We start from the raw sequence: 17,781 nt of genomic DNA on the forward strand, positions 1-17,781 counted from the left end.
CAATGGTAAATGGGATTGTTTCCTTAACTTCTCTTTCAGATTTTTCATCATTAGCGTATAGGAATGCAAGAGATTTCTGTGCATTAATTTTGTATCCTGCTCCTTTATCAAATTCATTGATTAGCTCTAGCAGTTTTCTGGTAGCGTCTTTAGGATTCTCTATGTATAGTATCATGTCATCTGCAAACAGTGACGGCTTTACTTCTTCTTTTCCGATTTGGATTCCTTTTATTTCTTTGTCTTCTCTGATTGCTGTGGCTAAAACTTCCAAAACTATGTTGAATAATAGTGCTGAGAGCGGGCAACCTTGTCTTGTTCCTGATCGTAGTGGAAATGGTTTCAATTTTTCACCATTGAGAACGATGTTGGCTGGGGGTTTGTCATATATGGCATTTATTATGTTGAGGTATGTTCCCCTATGCCTACTTTCTGGAGGGTTTTTATCATAAATAGGTGTTGAATTTTGTTGAAAGCTTTTTCTGCATCTATTGAGATGATCACATGGTTTTTATGAAATTACTTTCTTGAATCAACCTTCACAGTTCCCTAAGCCTGAGTTACTTGCCTTTCCTGTACACTGCAGGATGCAGCATTAGTCATATTATACAGTGTTTCCATTGTGTTTCTGTTGCCTCCACTAGACTATAAACATCTTGAAGGCAAGGATTGTGCCTTATATAGCCCTGCAGTCCCTGTCTTTAGCATGATGTTTTGCTAAGTCAATGGTTTCTTGAGTGAATAAATGATATTTATTTGGGGGGATCCAGACATTGGTGGAATACTTGCAAAATCACCCCATGAATCACGTTCCAAAATGAATAGTTCAATTTTTACCAATGCCTTTGTCTGCCTCCCCTTTAACATTTTCAGAGTTGCAAATAAATATGCTACAAATGAAAAAAATATCTTTTAAAGGCTAGATTCTCCTCTATATTTAAAAACATAGTTTGTGATATCCAACAGTCCAACTACTTATTTATAGGAGGGGCTTGTGTCCTTTAGCTTTGAAGATGACATTATTACCTACCTTAAAAAGGCGCATCCTTTTATTTCCAGTGGCCCTCCTATATGCTCAGTATAATAGATTTGCAAAAGTTCTATTCAGAATAGAGCAAGAGTATGGCATTCTGATTGAGTTACCTCATCTCCCTAGATGTGTTAACCACCAGAAGCTCAATATATCTTCATAATGCTTAGAATTACGTTTCCTTCATTTTCTAATTAAAGGCTGATTATATTTATGACAGAGAATTTAATATGTGCATGTTTAGTTAGTTGAAAAATTAAATTCATCAGCTCACCTACTCTTCACTACAGCTATTATACTAACAAGAAAAATGTAGGTAGCCTTAATGTTATTCTCTCAACATAAATTAGATAAATAATGCTTTCCCTTCATTATATGAGGAGGGGAAAGAAAAAAAGATAGTACTGAGAAGAGCGTTTAGAAAATAGGGAAAGAACATATACTTTAAGAAACTGATTGAAGGTGGAGTGGAATGAAAACAATAGTATATATTAGAATAAAGTTTTACTTTACCCTCTAAACTTTTAAAAGTAGTTTAAAAGAATTTATCAATATGAATTAAAATATGACTCACTTCTCAAATTTGGATTTTGAATTTGTCCTAGAAAGAAAGTTTATTGATTTATTAGTGAACATTTGTATGAAATGTACTTAAGAATTCATATTTTGATTAGAGTACTCAATCCTGACTGAATTTCTGAGGGAGAAAATGTACACTTCAATGTAATTTTGACATGTTATCATGCTAGGTAATATTTTCAAAATGTATACGGAGAATAATAATACAAATGGTGACAAATTCACAGTTATTGATATATCAGGAGATCTTAGGACTTAATGATAGTCTCAAAACCACAGTACCACCTACACTACACCCAAATGTACTACACATCTCAGAACACTGAGAATGTTACAATCGTAGACTTATTTAATCAGTTTTATTTATTTAAGCTGTCTGGTTGTAAATCTTTGCTTCTCAGGAATCTTAAAGATTTAGGAGCAGGTACCTTATTCTCCAGTCTTGGAATAGGCACATATCTTCTATTATGTGGTTGTACTTTGCAAACATTTGTCTCTGTCAACTGAACTTTAATTTGGGGACCATGTCTGGTGCACCTCTGAATCATCCCACCCTATACTTTCACAAGTCTGGGCCTTGCCCTTGACTAATCTTTCTCCCTACAAGGCCTTCCTGTCCTCTACCTAGTAAAATGGTACTAGTATTTCAAAGCCCAACTCCAGTGCTCTGAATCTCTTCCTGACCCTCTCTGGATTCCACCTGCCCTCAGTCAGGGCCACATTATGACTTCCATGAACCCTAGGCTCTTCTGCCTTTACAGACACTTTCATCTTAAAAAAAATCTTACAAATTATATATAAGGACTGTGTTGTTATAAAGATGGATGTAGTAATATTACATATTAAAACATTTTATTTGACTGAAAAGGTCCTTGTTTTTCTTCTGATTTTAAAAGAAACTGAAACACTGTCATGGGCCCCACACTAAAAAGTATTGTGGGTTCAAAGCATTGTAACTACTGTGCCCAATGAACAGTCAGTTCTATCCCAGTGTCCTTCTCCAATGCCAGAGTTAAAAGATTCTACAGAACTTTGTTCCCATAGCATTTATTAACACCCAACACAGTGCCAAGCAAAGAGCAGCCCCTAAGAAATTTTGTTTAATATTGCTAATTTACATTTCACTCTTTCTTTATCAGTAATTGATTACATTTTACCTCCCTAAAACTTACTGTGAGTTCCTCAAAGAAAGGGCCAAGGTGTTATGCACTTTTATAAATCTAGAGACTCATAAATTATTTGGTATACAGTAAATATCTATTGAATTGAATGAAATTGTGCTTATCTTTGCCAACTCACATAAGACGCCACTGACTGCCACTTGCAAGGAAATGTTCTTCCAATAGAGAATGCACAGGAGAGCAATGTTTGAAGCTTCTGATTGTCATTCAAATGTAGCCAGTTGTCCGAAACTCAGTTCTTATACAAAGTACACAGATAGCTAGAAATTATTTGTAATGGTAATCCATTACAAAGAGTCACTGTTGGATTTAATCAGCTGTGTTCTTATATTGGCACAGGGCCTCTATTTGACTACTAAGGTTTAGCCATGGATCTCAAGATGAAAATACCTTATACAATACAAAAAACAAATGAGAGAATGAGAAGTTGCCTTAAAAATGATAATTTACAAGAGCTTCCCTCATTTATTTATTATAGTTTATTTATTTGTTATTGTAATAAAATTTATTTTCAACATTGATTTCCAATGAGTATAAAAGCACAAAATGAACTAAGAACTTGTAGCATATTATATGAACTGCAAATCTAATTAATTATTAACTGTTGAATATTGTCCCACATCTATTTACTAAAGTAAAATGAACTATATACATAAACTATTTGTTTATCCATTCATTCATTCATCTGACATGTAATAAATGCTTATTATAGATATTGCAGCCAATATAACTGTATTTACAGAAGATCTCAGTCTAGAGAGATAGACAAATAAGCAGTCCATTATAAACATTATCCACTCAGATAATTATTAGGAGAGGCGAACTTTTGTGCTAGTGAAAGGTGAGTGGGGCGCCTAACCCTGATTCAGGTTACAAGGGAAGTACTTCAGGTTTTTGTTAATTAAAGCTTCAAATGGCACTGTAAATTATAAAAGTCATGAAAGAGAACTAAAAATGTAAAGTATAAAGAACAAAAAGATGTAAGTCACCTATAATCATACCACACAGAGTTGAGCTGCATGTTGAAGAACAAGGAAAATGTAACCAGAAGAAAAAGAGAATTTGCATTCCAGGCATGAACAAATGCAAACAGGAATGAGATGGCATCACAAAATCTGAAAAGGTGCTAGAGCACTGGGGCCAGGGGCACAGTCTATGTTATATGTATAATGTAAACCAGACCAACCCATTCTGCCTCTGCAGAGAGGGACATCGGGGTCATCAAAGGCAGATAATAAGCAGGAAAATTGCTGTCTCCCTCTAGGCCCAGACAGAACCCTCATGCATCAGGAGATGCAAGGTTAGTGAATATTCAAGAACTTCTAAGTGGTTAAAGCTCAGAATGAAGCAGGGCTAGAGCAATTCTACATATTGTTTTTCCTCAGAGATAAAATACTTCAGTCTTCAAGTGGGTGACAAAGATTGCCCTACTTCAGAAGCCTGGATGGTGATAGCTATCTCTGCCTCCTGTGAGGGACTTACTTTTACAAAATATTTGCACATTCTTCATTTCATTAATTCTTCATAACAACACAAAGACTGGCAGAGGCATTTCTCACATTTAACCACCACAGAAATGGAGTCTCACAGACATGCAACGTTTTGTTCAAGGTCAAAGGGTTTCAAAACAAGACCAGGACTAGTTTTTCCTTTTCCCTGTTTTGAGTAGGGAGACCAGGTTATTCAAGCCCTATAAATTCTACAGTGGACAACACAGAGAGGAGTCGATACTGCTATCTAAATTATTAATTATGAATGTTTCTTTTTTGCCTTGATTTATTTAGATAATCGCTTAATCTTCCGTTTTGTTGAATATATGTAGCTACATCATTAGTCCAATTTGATTTTTTAAAAGGTTATAGGCTTAACAGAGAATGAGAAAAGGAATAATAAACTCTATTTTTCCAAATACATTTGTAAGCTTTTCAATAGTGACACCAATATGAATATTTTATAATTGCATATTTTCTTTTTGAGGACCAATAGCCATTTTAATATGGAAACCATCAATAGAATTACCAGATGGGTGCTTTATTTGCTTTTAAAGTGGGTTACAAATAGTAGCAATTAGTCATTGATGAAGACCTCTAAGTCGAGAGGTTTTTCATAATTCAGCACCATGATAATTTTTGATTTCATCTGCAAAACAATAAATACAAAATCATTTGTAAAAAGCAACATATGTCTTGACAATTTTCTAATTATCTGTGTGTAAAATACTCAATTCTCCTGCACAGATGGAACTTTTCACATGACACATTTTTACTCTAAAGCCTACAAAAGATAACTGGAAATTGGTGAGTCCATATTTCTACAATTTGTTTTTATCTGATTCTACCCAACTGTTAGAGCCCAGAGTTATGTTTATTTTTCCCACAAAAAGAGGTAACTGCTTATACAAAAAACAAGGGAGGAGGATGGGTGCTGAGGTGAAAGCTGAATTTATTCAGAAATAGCATTAAAAACTAGACTCCACACTTTTCTCTGTGAAAATAAGAGGGGAAGGATGCCAGATGGAAATCGGCCAAGTGGTGTTCTTTTAGGAATTGTGCCTAAGTTATCCTGAAGGAGGAATAAGAAAGAGAGAGAGAAAGATAGAGAGGAAATTTTTAACAAGATGCCCTGAAAAAGTTTTCTGGCTTTACTTGCCAGTAAAGAAGCCAAAACCAATTATTAGTATTCAAACACCTTAACGAATCCACATGAAAAACTACCAAGTATTCTATACTAGGAAATGTAATTTTTAGTAACTTTTCTGTCATATTTGGAATTTATCAACTGTATTCTCTCTCTAAAATTAATGACTGATAATGGCATTTAACCCCTTTTCAACACGTTTGTTCATTTAGTCAGTACTGGCATCTCTTCCAACCATCCCACAGCCTTTGTACATGTTTGGATCTCACTCATCTTCTGCAAACACCAACACAGAGATGTGCCTACATGCCCACCTCTCCCTCCTACACCAGCTAAGAAAAGAAGCCACCCATGTCACTGTAGGTACCCCCGAGAGAGCCCACTGTGATTGCAGTTTGTGGCCACTGTCATTGTTTTGGTTCCTTCAGGAAAAAAGGAACCTGGGTTGAGACTTCTTTCTTGAGAGTCTCCAAAAATGTATGCTCTAATTAAACATCTCACTTTGGGATTTACAAAATATTTAAGGTCAGAAAGCCTCTCTCATCGTCCATCAATTGGAATTTTGAAACTGTGCCAGTAATCACCAAATTTTCTTTTTCACAAACAGATGATGACTGTTACAATATGTGCTGCATTAGGCCTAAGAGTATAATAATATTTAGCTGCTAAGTTAGAATACTTGCTCCACCCTATCTTTAAAAACGCAACCAGAATCCAGAAATGTAATATTTGTGGTTTCAGACTACATGTAGAAAGCCTAATTTTATATCCAAATCTTAAGTGATTATAAGGAGTTAGTTGGGGCTGCAAACATGACATTATGTTTGATGAATAAGAATCCATTCTATTTTTGTAGTGGAAAGCCCATGATTGCAGGTCATGCATGCCTGATATCCTCATATATCTACCTTAAAACAGTAATCCATGAACACGACTCTGCAGTCAATATCTTGATCCCAAGTGATATTTATAATCACAACACATGGATTCTCAAGTAAATATGTATCCTTGCATCAGAAATAATAAGTATGTTTTGCATTCTTTTACTCAAAAGGCAAGTGAATGTAAGGAAGACAATATCTTGGTTTTGTTTGTATTTCATTGATTACGCTTTGGAGAACTATTGATATAACAATTATCTTCTGATATGTTAACCTTATTAATAAAATAATTCATGATTCAAGTGAAGTACTTATAGGCTTAAATACAACCTTCAGGTCATTTTAGCAGTTCCTTCTATTATGTGTATGTATATATATATATATATATATGTGTGTGTGTGTGTGTGTATATATATATGTATATATATATACATATATATATATATCTTCTATAAAAATCAAAAGAATAATAGCTCATTTTCCAAAAATAGTAGTTTTCCAAGAGAACTCCAGATCCAAAACAAGTACTATTTTATTCACGCCAACTTTTACGAATGTGAAGAGGAATGCTAGAGATGCTTACAACATTCCAAATGCCTAATACACCAGCAGACACCAGTGTATCATCTAATAATCACTTTACTTATATGAACAAGTATACACAAAAATAAAATTTAAGAACTCTGATGACCAAAATGTAAATAATCAAGTAAATCAAATGAAACTCTATGATAGATTTTTTTATTTTCCCAGATTTAGGTGTGATCATTTTGGGCGAACTAAGGTTTGGGTGGAAATTGCAGATCCAAATGAGTGCTACCAAACCTATAAAATAGAGCATCATGATGAAGAGGGTCAAGGAAGCCTCTGTGAGGACCTGATATCTGAAGTGAGATTTAAATGATGAAGAGGAGGCAGGCATATGAAGACTGGAGGGGAGAAAGAGTGTTCCAAACAGAAAGCATAACAAGTTCAAAGGCTCTGCAGGAGGAAATCTTTCGGCATGTTTGAGTGACAGAACAAAGGTTCATAGTGGCTTTGGTTTAGTGAGTCATTCTGAGAGTGAAAGGAGTTGAGGTCCCAGAGGCAGGCTGGTACCTAATCAGGTCATGCTTGTAGACCATTTTGGAAGATCAGATTTTATTCTCATTGTAATGGAAAGACACGGCAGATTTTAAACAGGGAAAAGACATGTTTGCATTTGTACTTTAGAAATAACACTCTAGGGGTATCGCAGGGATCATAGTAGAATCAGAGACACAGCAGATGTTGGTGGCTTGGATTATGATTTAGACGAGAAGGTCGTGAAAAATGGTCAGATTTGGTATAAATTTTCGATGTAAAGGTAATAGAAATTACTGAGGGATTGGGGTGGCATATAAGGGAAAAGAGCAAAAGATAATCTCGGGAGTTTTCCTCTAAAAAAAAGTGAGTGGATATCTGTATTATTCACTCACATGAGGAAGATTTATGAAGATGGCAAACTGAGGTATATGAGGAAAAAACTCAATGGCTCTACTTTCACTCTGTTATGTTTGTGATAATATTAATAACTAGCAATTACTGAGCACTTATTCTGTGCCAAGTATACCTCTACACACTTGTATATTTAATTTTTTATATCTTTTACCTAATCCCCCCAAGAGCCCCATGAATTAATTCTTATTATCATCCTCATTTTAGAGATTAAGAAAACTAAATTACAGAGAGATTTGCCCTAGTCAGCCAGTTAATAGAGTCATGGAGAATCTGGTGCCAGAACCTACTGCATGACCACTGGGTACTACTGCCTTTACCAGTGGAAAAGCTGAATAGGTAATTGTATTGAGTATGGAGCCCAGGTGAGAAGCCTGGGATGGTGATACATAAAAACAAAATCCTGGGGCACCACATGACTTAGATATTTAGTAGAAGCAGCATAGGAGACTAAGAAGATGTAGTCAGCAATGGAGAGGAAAACCAAGTGAAGATGGTGATAAGAAGTGCTCCAGGGAGAGGGAGTGAACAACCACTCAAATGCCAAGATTTTAGACAAGGAGACAGAACTGACCACTGAATTTAGATTTCACTATGTTCTAGAACACTGTCAAAAACAGTAATCATCTTCCTATCTCAGGGCAAAGAGGAAGAGGGACATCCTCTTGGACTTCCCCTCCTAATTCTGAGACACTGTTCTATTATCTTAGTTCAATAAGCCCTATGTCTACAAAACCCAAACAATCAATCAAACCATCTGTCTTCTAAATCTTGTCATCGACAAGTACTTCATCAATTCACTAGAATAATTTGGCAGCTGGCTTGTTTGTTTTCTCGTTTTTTGGGTGTTTTTCTTCTATCACTTGTCACTATCCTAGATGACTTGGATGACTCATTCATGTATTTAGCTTCAAAATTCTTTTGCCCCTATATTCAGTGACCGACACTCCCACTCAGCTTTGGCAATCCATACCCATAGATACAAAATAAACTGTTTCTAAACAAAAAGTGTTCTATTGTACTATCCAGAATTGTGAAATTCTCTTCTCTCATTCCCATCCCACTCATGCCCACAAAAATTCCTCTTAGGCATCAAAGGCTGATGCTCTTTCCTGGCTTGACTGTCATCTCTTCCTAATTGTGATCTCCCTGATAACACATTTCGTGGGTGCAATTGATTCTCCCATTCTTTGACCTTCTCTCACAGCGGCCTTGCCAATCCCATTACCAAATCAATCCTACCATCTGTTTGCTCTCCTCCTCCTCCTGGGCTGCCAAGAGTTACTGAGAAAATTGAATAACCATGCTGATTGACTCTGCTACAAATTTATGATTTCCGATGTCAGCTGAACTCTCAGAGCCGCTTAGCAGCCCTATTACTCATTCCTACTTGGCTGGTCTTCCCATTCCACACAGCAGCTGTTCCCACCACACCCTCCTCGGATCCCCCACTCTCACCCTCACTGCCCTCAACCTCAGCACATGATTTCACCTCCTACTACTGAGAACATCGGGACCATCAGGCATGAACCCCCTCCACTTCCCTCCTCTATGTCTCCAAATTCATTGGTTTCTTTACTCCCTGGGACTTCACTTTGCATCTAAGAAGAATCCTTATTCTCTTGTTCATCTGACCTTTGGATTCCACTCTTCCTGCCTCTGCCAAGATCTTGTTTCATCAATGTGCTTTCTCTTTTCCGTTCAACCTCTAACCTTCTTTCAACCTACAAACCTACCTGAATTTCCCTATTTTGTAAAAAAAGATCTTTTCTTCCCGTCTTCCACCATCAAGTTGCTGTTTTCTTTTCCTTCCTACAAAGATTCTTGGCAAAGGTCCTTGCATTCAACGGCTCTGCTTACTTAAACTGGCTCCATAAAATCTGGTGTAATCTTAGCTGGCTACCACGCTGATGAAACTATTCGAAATGCTACACAAAGGACGCTTTTCTCACTCTTCAGTTTTCTTGATCTGAATGATGGGAGTTTGGCTTTAATATGAATACATTTACTTACTACCTGTTTCAATTTGGGAAAGGCATTTAAAGTCCGTAAGATTTAGTGCCCTCATATGTAAATTGCGGATGTATGGGTCACTTTTAAGGATACCTCAGGTTCCTTTGAGCAAATTACTTTCACCCACTGAATTTAGTCTGGTAAAACTGTTATTCAAAGTGTGTTGCCCTTCTTGTCAACCAAAAGGTTGACAAGTTACCCCAAAAGGATATTTCAGCGTTCCCTCTCTGGAGTCTGAATAGTGAGCTTGAAAGGAACAGTTTACCAACCCCTGCTAACCTCTGAATTGACTTCTACCCTCTGGAGCTGGAACGGACCTTTCTCTTTCCTGAGCATGTTTATCCTCTGCTAGCACTTTGTGAGCCCCATCTCTTGGTTCCCAAAGCCATCTTCAGTCTAAAATGCTAAATTGTAAACTTGGTTTCTATTGCTTGAAAATAAATTTTATTATTAGGGTTAAATGAGCTCATCTGTGTAATATTTTTAGTGCAAAGTTTAGTGACTAGTAAAAGTTAAGTCAATTTTTGCTATTATTATTGGTTTTGATATTGTTATTATTAGTATGTCTATGAGCAGAAACACTTTCCGTTTTTTTCCAGCTTTTCATCACACAGTTTTCTTCAGATTCTACATATACTTCTTTTATGGTGTCTTCCCCATATCTCCACAAGATTGCTCCTTTGTCATCTTCTGTTTTTACACTCTCTGTGAACTCCCTAGGGAGCTCATATACTTGACTGGAGTCAGCTATCACTAAATGTAGATGAACTGTTTAATTCTTTCTTTTCCCAAGCTTAATCTCCTACATTTCAAATTCCACTTTCTTATTAAAATGTTCAAATCTAAAACAAAATTGTTTTCCATTCCTCTCCTCTCTTCCCCAACCTCCAGTCATCTGCCAAACATTTTACATCCATCTGTCCATATGCCTCTTGATCTGTCTCCAAAGTCGTGGCATCAGAATCACATGATCAGACTTTATCAGACTATCCGAGTTCCCTAACAGGTATCCCTTTCTCTAGTACTTTTACTATAAACTGCCCTCCATTCTTCCCACAGAGCCATCATTCTAAACCAAGTATTGCATTATATCCCTGCTTGAAAATTGCAGTGACTTCCACATGTTCACAGGATAAACCCAAACTCCTAGGCATAAAATTCAAGGCTCCTCTTGAGTTGAATCTACTTAATCTTTCCGGTTCATATCTAGTCACTCTTCCCATGTTCCCTATACTCTAACCAAACTGGATGATGTGTCTTTAACCAAATAAATGATTCATTTTGATGCTTTCATTATTTTGCTCATGATTTCTTCTCCAGTTGAAATGCCTCTTTCTTCCCTCCTTAGTGTAAATAAACTTAATTTATTGTAAGGTTCAACGCAAAAGCTTCTTGTATTATTCCCAAATGACTTCACTTTCCCTCTTTATCTCTGTTGCCCTATAGCGCTTGTAACACATCTGACCCTCTTGGTAACTAGCTCCTTAAAAGCACAGATGGCATCTTTCCCACATTTATATTCCCAGCCTCAAGCACAGCGTCTGGGCTAAAGTGGTATTCAGTAATTATTTTTGAGTAATTGTTTCCCTCTGGTGACTCAGAATAGAAAAATACATTCTGAAATATATATGTACATATATGAATATGTATGAATAATATATATGGACATATATATGAATATGTGAAACAGACATGTAGAGAAAATATATATTTCAAAATATTTATTATATATCTAAATATGTATATTTAGATATATGTGTATGTGCATCCAAAATAATCCAGAACTTTTATACTTTTATACTCCATTTGTTAATGCTTCACCAGTCAATACGTGACTCAACACTGACATTATTCAGTATGAAGTACTACATACAATACATTATGAAGTATTCCCGATATACTTCACTTACAATATCAAGAAAAGTTATATTCAGAATCGGCAAATCAAGCATTGAGAAAATTCTATATTATATACAATGGTAAGATATTCTGACAATATGATATATCACAGATTGTAGCTTTTCATAATAATATTAGTAAGACAATTTGGATTTCCAAGTTAATTTTTAAAAGAAAACATTTAACTCTTTCAATTAGAGAAGACGTGGTGAACTGCCAATCCATAGGTAACAGCAACATTAAAGGCATGATGGCATTCCTTCTGAAACCTATCAAACACAATACAAATTTCAAACAAAAATACAATCTTTTGTTTAAAAAATTATATTAAAAAGCATACTGAATATGATTTATACAGGATTTTGCATAAATTTTATGATAAAGTATAAAACAGGCATTTTGAAAATTGCACATCGAGAATGTGGATATTTATCTATAGAACTGTGGGTTAAATACTTTGCATACATAGGATATGTGCAATGTCTGCATTATATGAATATTAAGAATAATTTCAGCAACACAGAATAACTTTACAGGACATATTTGCTGGAAAATTTAACAATGTTAATAACACATATTAATCATTATTCATAGACCAGGGGTTCTAAATTCTTGAAACACTAGATAGCTCATGGCATACTGTGGTCCCATTCAGCTCTAACAGATTGAAGCTACATTTCCTTGGTTGCAAGTCAAAGATCACACAGAAAACATCCAGGCAGAAAGCATCTAGTCTAATAGAATATGTATCTTTTAATTGGAATTAAAGATGAAAAAAAGAGAAAAAAAAAAGAGTAACTCTGCAGACTCTGCCTTCAGTATTGATGATCCTTAAAAATTCCACTGTTACAGAACTGCCAGAACAGTCTCAATACAAATGAAATCCTACGAATTATTTTATTTTTTCAAAAGAAAACAGTGAGCCTTATAAACAGTAGGACTATGAAAGTCATATCTGCATTATCTGTGGCATAAATTCTTTTTTTTAAAACCATGACACACAAAAGCAAGCAAAAACCACTGAAAATACTTTAATGATATGCTGCAAGGTCAAAATAAAAATACTTCTGGGTAAAGTGTGAAATAATCAGCTTATAGCTTGAGGAGTGAGTTCAGACAATGATAGAGGTAGAAACGGGATGGCATCGATTTGATGAGCGATGATTTTTAGCCTTCAGCCTCAAGATAGTCTCTGAGGCATGACTTGAGATCATAGCTTAACATCAAGGAAAGTCTTTTTTTTGACAGTATTACAGCAAAAGGATTTTATATTTAAATGATGCTTTCTATCTATATCTCAACATCGTATAGATTTGCCAAATCATCACACATAAACATTTTAAGTTGGACTGAACTCCATGTTTAAAGAATAGTTTCAAGTCTATGGATTTTAGAAACCATGCATTTATATGTATTTCTTTCGTTATTAACTATACTAATTCCTCTAGAATAAGTCTAGAATAAGGAAATAAGTCTCTCGAGCAGAGCAGTGTATCGGTGCCAAGAAATGACCAAAGAGAGCTGTTGTCTCTACTACTTCTTATTCCACATAAAGTGTGGCCACTAATGGCATAGAATTCCAAGTCTAAGAGAAATATGTCTCTGTTAAGGCACAATCCAGATTCCTTTAGGGTTATTTGTTTCTTCCCTCTCTGGTGCTTCGTTCCCACTGCTTTGAGAGTTATTCCCCTAACAAATCAAGGCCTCCACTGCCCTGTACTTAAAGACCTCTGCTGTCTGACTCCCGTTTCTCCCAGGATCAAGTTGAATCTCCTTCACATGAAATCTAATGCCATTTACATCTTGATCTATTTCCCAGTCTCCTTTTATATCATCCTGCCTTGGCATCCACTTGTCCTCCACCAGACCCCTTACTCTTGGTACCATGTAGTTATCACATCTGGGTAATATAGTTATCTTGGTAATAACAGAATTTCTGCAATAGAGCAGATCCCGAGTAACACACAGAGTGTACATGACGTATGATATATATGTATATAAACAGGTGCACATCACCCCAACTGTTACCCAGAAGTTAATTCTTTATAGGAATATGACATCCTCTGCACCTAATCTATTGTAGCAATGCAATAAATATTTATTGAATAACTATTTATACATTACATTGAATGCCCTAAAATCACATAAAATTCCCCTTTATAGCAACAAATGAATTCAATCACTGTTTAATAAGCATCTACTAACTTACCATAAGCAAGGCGCTTTGCTAAGAACTGGGGGGAGACAGCAAATATGATTCAGGCTTGGACCTTCCCAGTCAAGAGATTATGGTGCAATAATAAAATAATACATATATTCACTTACATGCACAAAACAATTCCATCATTAAAGGTAGGAAGCTCCAGGTAACATAAAATCACACAGATAAAATGACTTAACATTAACACTCACGACCTGGTAATCAGAAACAGCTTATAAAAGAAGAATCATGGAAGGTAGGATTCACTCATGTAAAATTAGAAGACAGAGATTTGCTGGAGGAGATAACAGTATAGGTTAAGATAAACTGGTAGGAAAGTGTGAAGCAGGTAAAGTCACTCGAAACTTACCAAGCTTAACAGGAGCATCAAGTTCATGAAAAGAATGAAAAGTATAAATGGGAAAGGGAGATTAGAGTCAGAGGAACATGATTCTAAATTAAGAAGTTGGAAATGTATTAATTAGAAATGAACAGGCACTAAATGTTCCTGAGCATGGCCTAAGAAGCAGCAAGTTGTTCTGTCCTTGCAAGATTTGGGGGTGGCAATGTATGGGATACTTCAGCCTTCAGTGTAATATCTGAATCCATTATGTATACTTTGTACACAACTTTAATAGCAGTTCAACCATGCTCTCCATACCTAGCCATGATCTATTTTATCTCATAGTCTTGATCACTTGCCAGTAGCACATACAAAGAAAGCACGAGAAAGCTTTCTTTAACACATATTTTTATGATCCAATAGTGCTAGATGACACAGTAAGTGAAGTAACTTCTAATAACAGTCATCAGGGCATATCAGTTTCAAGTTCAACTAAACAGCAAGTAATGGTGACTACTGGAGGATGGTGCGAAGCCTTACAAACCTCTACGTGAAAAGTAGTCAATAAAACAAGTTAATAGAAAAATTACTGCAAACTATTTCAAGAAAACTGAAATAAAACATTCCTCACAGTTAAACAAAACTGAATGGCAACACAAATGATGCAGCAATAGCTGAAAAGAACATGTCACAGTATAAAAGGTGCTCCCCACAATCACAACAGTGATTAACATAATTAATCACTTAATTTATTTTGATTAATATAATTCCAAATATTCGAAGAAAATGAAAGTGAGAATATGAGCTTACCAAATTACCCTGCTGAAGTGTACTAGAAATAAATAAATAAACCTGTTAGATATTTCACCAATGTTTGTTTTAATGAGTAGTTTCTAAATGTTAAGAGACTCATGGAAACAGATCAAAGTATCCATTGATAATTGATCATGTTTTATAATATTCTCATTTATAAATATTACCATGTTTTATAAGCACGTTTGTATGCTCTAAATAATCCCAAAAATACCTTTCCAAAACATACTAAACAGCAAGCTTGTTTGTAAAGTTTGTATAAGTCCACACCAAAAAACAATTCTAAAATCAAGTTTAAATTCCTGTAAGGGTTTAAGGAAATAAGGGTTTAAAGTCAGGCATATCTGAATTTCGAATCTCAAACTAACTCACGACCAGTGTTTTTGGTGTAAAACAAATTTGTTTTTAATAGCAGATAGCACTCAGAGACACCTACTATATGGCGGGCACTATTGTGAATTGTGTTCAAACTGCTTCTGGAATCTTAGCTCAACTAGTGAATAGCTATATGACTGGTGTCAATTTCTGAGCCTTTCTTTAATAATAGTTATTTATACATTCTCACTTTATGCCAGGCATGGCCATAAGTGGTATATATCAACTCATATTAACTCATTATATGACATATAACATATAGCATACTAATTCATACACTTTTCCTAATATTACCATAAGACTTCTATTATCTTCATTTAAATATATGACAGGTTAAGTAGCTTGCCCAAAGTCTCAAAGACTGGTCCATAATCAATGCTCTAAACATTTCATCTTTTAATTCATGAATTATATATACCTTTAAGTCATATATTTTCACAGAAACCCCAAGAGAGGACAAAATACAGCAATTCAAATACTTAGTAAATGTATTTAAACTGAAAGATCACTCACAGATCAGATCGTTATCAGGTAACTATCAGACCAAAAATTAATTGCAACATTCTGATCATCTGAAGATGTAATAACAACTAAAAAGAAAGAAGCTTAAGAATCACACATCTTTGTCTTCATCCTAGCACAAATGTTTACTGAATTATTTTTATCACAAGTTCAATTGTCCTTATTTTAGAAAATAGAACTTCTAATTGATTATATACTATCAATTAAACATCCACAATTTTTATATACTTCCTATTCCATTTGCCAAAAATTTCTGCTACGTGATAAGGGAGCAATTTGAATTGATGTGTTAGACAAGGGAAAGAGTCAGGGGAAAAAAAAAACAAATTGCTTTTTTCTCTTTATAAGGTTTTGTATAACAGTGTCTTTAGATTTCTATAAATATTCAGTTCTGTGTACAATAAAATATCTGTGAGCAACATAGTAACCAAAGTTACATTCCAAGTGGCATTCATACATTAACTGCCAAAGGAGGCTACAGAATAATTTTTGAAAGGGAAAAAAAAAAGCCCTCTGGACCTACTATAGTATGCAAACTCAACGGAAACGTATAGCCTAATGATATATCCATGAGGAGGTAGCCAACAGAGTTCAGTGACTGGGAAAGAAAGCTTGACAAAATCTAGGTATATTAGTCATATCCTCAAAATATTTTATTTCTTCGCAAGTTCTGAACTGTCAACAGTGTAAAATGAAGAGAAAAGTACCTCCAGAAGGTTTGCTATATTTTATGGCTCAATATTCATAACTACTGTGGCCATTCTTTTTACTGTTGTAAAAAGGCAGAACCAATCAGCTGGCAGATGACTGTCCTTGGCTCGGCAGAAACTTCCATTTCATGTGATAAAGTCAAACACACACAATATGAATATGTTCTCACTGGGGAGGGAAGGAGGGATGAGAGACCCCTTTCATGTCATTTACTTTATAAATTATTTCTAAGATGCATATTTTTTTTTTCTTCAGGCCTGTCCAAAGGCAGAGTTCCATTGTCCCTTTCCAAAATGCAGTCCTTTGTAAGTCATTTCAATGGCCCTTAATAGAATCCTATCAATCACATTATACTTTCAAAAATATGATCACCCTAATACGTATGTTTTACATTTTCTCTCAAAATCGTAAATGGAACTTCTTTTTTATCGAAGTGTATCCTTTAGTCATCTACTTGTCATTTACTTGTGGTCACTTGGAATTTAAAATGTACTTCAGTTAACACTTGCACATATTTGATAGGCTTTTAATTCGTGGAAGTATTTCATACCATAAGAATTCTTTTAAAAAATCTGTTTCTGGATTCAGAAAAAAAAGCATATGTATGTTCTCTTCTTTTAAAATGAAGAATTATTTTTCATTCTGGTAGCATGTGATATAACCATCAACAATTCTAAAGCTTTCTTTCTTTCTTTTTTCATTGTCTCCATTACACCCATTGGGAGTACAATGGCTTAGGTCACAACATGAAACATCATGCTAATTAAACTGCCAATTAACTGGTATAAGAACTATATTGCATGAAATAGATTGCTGTATTACTTTGCTTTAACTTTTGTGTCATTTCAACTTGGTAACCACTCATTTAGAATCCTCTAATCATGCTCTTTCATCCAAATGTTAATCTCAGACGGCACGAGCACATGATTGCTGAGGAGCCCCGGAGTAAGATACGTACTGCATTTCTTCCTAGTATTAAAAATGGTTTATTGAAAGATTAAAAGATCCTGTGTTTACAGATTCTTGGTATTCATTTGAATACAACCTCTTTTTAACGTAGTACTAATAGCAAGACATCCTCAAAAACATTTTCTCAAACATCTTCATCTAAATAGTGAGGCATT

The 17,781-nt window shown here is 35.1% G+C and overlaps 1 protein-coding gene across 6 annotated transcripts in view; it reads right to left on the reverse strand.

Moving 5' to 3' along the window:
- PCDH7 (protocadherin 7) overlaps window positions 1-17,781 on the reverse strand; it is a 405,762-nt gene that overhangs the window by 323,011 nt on the left and 64,970 nt on the right. Inside the window, exon 2 of one of the 6 annotated variants that reach the window (XM_059923225.1) lies at window positions 11,898-11,962. The exons of the other annotated variants lie outside the window; for them this stretch is intronic. Within the exon in view, the coding sequence (XP_059779208.1) occupies window positions 11,933-11,962 (30 nt within the window). The 3' untranslated portion in view covers window positions 11,898-11,932. Of the gene's footprint in view, window positions 1-11,897; window positions 11,963-17,781 lie in introns of those variants that run through there. 6 annotated transcript variants of the gene reach the window in all.

The sequence above is a fragment of the Balaenoptera ricei genome, chromosome 5 (assembly GCF_028023285.1).
Source record: "Balaenoptera ricei isolate mBalRic1 chromosome 5, mBalRic1.hap2, whole genome shotgun sequence".
Taxonomy (NCBI): Eukaryota; Metazoa; Chordata; class Mammalia; order Artiodactyla; family Balaenopteridae; genus Balaenoptera; species Balaenoptera ricei.